The 3,552-nt window shown below is 38.0% G+C and overlaps 1 protein-coding gene across 2 annotated transcripts; it reads left to right on the top strand.

Moving 5' to 3' along the window:
• The first annotated feature begins 254 nt into the window (after positions 1-254).
• LOC122068509 (tetraspanin-19-like) lies at positions 255-2,473 on the top strand. Of its 2 annotated transcripts, none has more exons than XM_042632386.1 (6): positions 255-401; positions 471-1,177; positions 1,593-1,692; positions 1,773-1,853; positions 1,951-2,055; positions 2,225-2,473. In XM_042632386.1, the coding sequence occupies exons 2-6, from the start codon at positions 1,014-1,016 to the stop codon at positions 2,393-2,395; spliced, it is 621 nt and encodes a 206-aa protein (XP_042488320.1). In that variant the 5' UTR covers positions 255-401; positions 471-1,013; the 3' UTR covers positions 2,396-2,473. The 2 variants fall into 2 exon arrangements, with proteins under 2 accessions (XP_042488320.1, XP_042488325.1); XM_042632391.1 differs by having other exon boundaries at positions 256-401; positions 487-1,177.
• Positions 2,474-3,552: the final 1,079 nt, after the last annotated feature.

Raw genomic sequence — 3,552 nt, 5'->3', positions numbered from 1 at the left:
ATTTAAGGTATATTTAGATTGACGGTAGAGGTGGGGCTGTAATTTTTTTTTTATAAACAAAAAAAAATAAAACCATTAAGAAGAAAGAAGATATGATATTTTTTTGGTAGGAGAGATAATACATATTACATGAAAGACAAAACCAAGACCATATTAGACCATATAAATCTACATCAAATTCCTATTATAGAATCAATGTTAAATAATTCCCACATGACTGACATCAGATCACAACAGACATAGCTTTCGACATTTCCTTCTCTTGACGATGACTTCCTCTCCACACCATTCGTTTTAGGACACATGAATTGACATCAGAGATAAGGGATTTGAGCTCCAAAACTCAGGAGCTCTCACTCTCTTGTCGGCCCAGAGAGGTTTCAACCCACAAAACGCAGAAGGTTCCTTTCTCTCACCCACATGATTGCACCCCCAACCCAGTTATGCCCTAACTAATTACTTTTTTACAGATCGTTTTTGTTGCAGGTTGGAACTTGGAAGGAATGATGGCAGCTTAATCGGTCGGATCGATCATTTATCACCAATCCTACTTTCCCTTTCTGGATTTCCTGATTTCGTTCATCCGATTGCGAAACAGTGGTCGGACCATTTGGTTCGTTCGTTACAGATCCCTCTCCACTACCCATCATTGGCTGTCGCGAACTTTACCTTCTGTAACCTCAAGGTTCCACTTTGTAAAAGACAAAATCGCAGCCTTTGTTTGGTCTGGCTCTTCTGCTTTCCATTCTCCGATTCTCCGATTCTCCTTACTGTTAGTTGTGACTTCAAACTAACTTTCAAAGGTCCTCTCTCTCTCTCTCTCTCAATGCTTATAAGAAGTAAATACAGCAATGTGAGACACCCTTCTTCATTATTGGGATGATGATTTCGCTTTCATTAATCAAATACTGGAGGTTGTTTTCTTGGTAAGTTGAAAGCTCTTGGGAGTACTGACTCATTCTGTTATTTGAATGTGATGAGGGAGCAAAAAGGACTATAGCAGGTTGGAAACAATGGTGAAATGTAGCAGGTGTTGCTTGCATTGCTCAATGAAGATGGTCAACCTAGTAGTCATCTTATTTGGGGTTGTGATTATTGTTTACTCTCTTTGGCTGTTGAAGAGGTGGGATGAAGGAATTAGAGAAAAGTGTTCTAGATCCACTATTCCTAAACCATGGTACCCTGTTTCTCTCAATCTGCTCTTATCTTTCTCTTTCTTGCTTTTTTGCTTTTTGGGTATCTTCTCTATTCTTTTCCTTTCCTTTTAAAGTAGCAAGAGTAAGATTAGTCTGTAATTGCAACCATTGATGGAGTTCCTGGTTTGAGATACTTTAAAATGATGATCTGATCCATTTGAGGAAATTGATTGGATATACATATATTCAAAATATGGCCTTGAGAAGTCCTCCCAGATCATGGTTCAATTGTCTATCTTGACTGAACAATAAACAAAAAATTAAAGATTTTTTTATTCTGCCCAAAATTGACTAATGGGTATTGAGACATCTCTGTTTCTTCTCTGGTTATTGTAAGCTTTGTTCTACTTTTGTTCGATTTCCAAGTACTTGATCTTATAAACTGTTGCTTTACAGGTTCATCTACACAAGTCTGGGTGAGGGAATTGTTGTGTGCTTGAGCATGCTCTCTGGCCACATGGTTGCTTGCCGTATCAGTTCTTGCACTCTTTTAACTGTATCCTTTATAAGCTTCTCTATCATTCTCTAGATACTGCTCCTTATTGTGCAACTAAGTTTTCCTCAACCAGTGTTAAGTACGTAGCATCTGTTTGCTCCCTTCTTTGCCTTCAAACGGTGGCATTTATTTCTATTTTCTACAAGATTGACTGGAATGAAGTATGCTTCTGAATCCCCAAAAACTCTTTTATACTACTAGTAGAGTTTGGTTTATTTATGCCAATTTATGAATCTGTCTGCCCCCTTCTTGTGATAGAAAATCTCCAAATACATTGATGTACAAGATGAGATATTTGGCAACTTTCTGAGATTGAACTTTACTGTTTCTCGCGTGCTCTTGATTGTGATCTTAGCTGCACAGGTAAAACTAAAGATTTTTCGAGTTCGGCTTCTTATAATCATGTATTGAACTTGCTTAGCACACAATTCGTTGGTATAGTTGTTTTCCAAATTTCAGATCAATTCTGTTATAGTTGCCTTCATTTTGCTCAACTCACAGTTAATTGATACTAATGTTTCCCAAATTTCAGATCAATGCTGTTATAGTTGCATTCATTCTATGGGCCACTGGACCAGAACCAAGGAGTAGTCACTGTCGCATTTCCGACTTGCCTGAACTTAAGCAATCCTTTCTGGTGTTACCTGACTCCCCTGTTCAACTTAGTGGAGGGAGTTCAATTGGAAGGAATTTTGAAGCTTAGCAATGAGAAAGGGAAAGGATAAATCATAATTCCACTAACTATCTACTTTAATGACAAAGAAAAGCCTCATTTAAACAATCTTCATTTTCAGCTATTCTTCACAAATATATATATATCCAAATTAGGGGCATAAGGAGAGCATCCCTTGAGTATCACCAGCATGTGCTCAGAAGTAATTTTTTTTCTTCTTTTTGGTCCTCAGAAAATTCATTTGCATTTACACTCCAAGATCTAATAGCCTCCCACCCCCCCATGCCTTGATCATTTTAGTCTAGAGTAAGGGAGGTGTGTGAAGGTAGGGTCAAGCGTCTATCCTGGTCGTGAGCGTACTGCTCCATAGGCTATGACAAACCCCAAAAGACACTACTTAGCCTATGTCCTCCAATGTTTGGTAGTATCTTGTACTTAAATGGACTGGCCTGCTTATGGGGAAACTATATGCATACTATCTATTAGATCTGAGGGTGGCAATGTTGAGAGGGCGAAAGCATACAAAGAAGGCCTATTGTTTTAGTTGGTGTTTTAGGGTGCAAAGGGAATTAGATTTAGTCTCTCTTATCTCAATAGAGTTAAAGGATTTTTTCATTTGTAAATTTAGGGATTTCAATCTCAAAATTCCATCTAATGGGTTGGGAGAAACAATTACCTTTACGTCACCCACGTAATAGTGACTGAGGTATGCAAGAATCACCAGTAACACTTGGCAGAGAGAGAGAGAGAGAGAGAGAGAGAACAAAAACTCAGAAACTTGCATGTGTTATATATCATACTATTATATAAAAGCACGAATTGGCAAATCTTTAAGGTTTCTCTCCCACGCACGATCTCCCCTCCTCTCTATACTCTCTTCTTACTCCCCTAGAATTTATATGCAAACTAATGGCATCTTCAAGGTTTCTCTCCCAGGCACGATCTCCCCTCCTCTCTATACTCTCTTCTTTCTCCCCCTAAAACTTGCCAAAGCAGATTGAATTTAATCCAGACAATTCAAAAACCAGGCAATTCAAAACCAACTGGACTTCAAATACAGGAGAAAGGTATCAATAATTTTATTTTGAAAAGCTATTGGGTTTTCTCAAATTTCCACCTATACACATTCTTTAGAAATCTTTAGAGCTATTTGAATGCAGGATAGTAGTTCGAAATTGGTCTTAACA

Source organism: Macadamia integrifolia, chromosome 2, assembly GCF_013358625.1.
Source record: "Macadamia integrifolia cultivar HAES 741 chromosome 2, SCU_Mint_v3, whole genome shotgun sequence".
NCBI lineage: Eukaryota > Viridiplantae > Streptophyta > Magnoliopsida > Proteales > Proteaceae > Macadamia > Macadamia integrifolia.
Note: the sequence above shows the minus strand (reverse complement) of the source record. Positions and strands in the feature narration are given on the sequence as shown.

Bases quoted from the DNA above. Each gene is read 5' to 3' on its own strand.
- LOC122068509 (XM_042632386.1), top strand. From the start codon at position 1,014: ATGGTGAAATGTAGCAGGTGTTGCTTGCATTGCTCAATGAAGATGGTC. The intron at 1,178-1,592 runs GTACCCTGTTTC...GTTGCTTTACAG, and splicing joins TCCACTATTCCTAAACCATG to GTTCATCTACACAAGTCTGG. The intron at 1,693-1,772 runs GTATCCTTTATA...ACCAGTGTTAAG, and splicing joins GTTCTTGCACTCTTTTAACT to TACGTAGCATCTGTTTGCTC.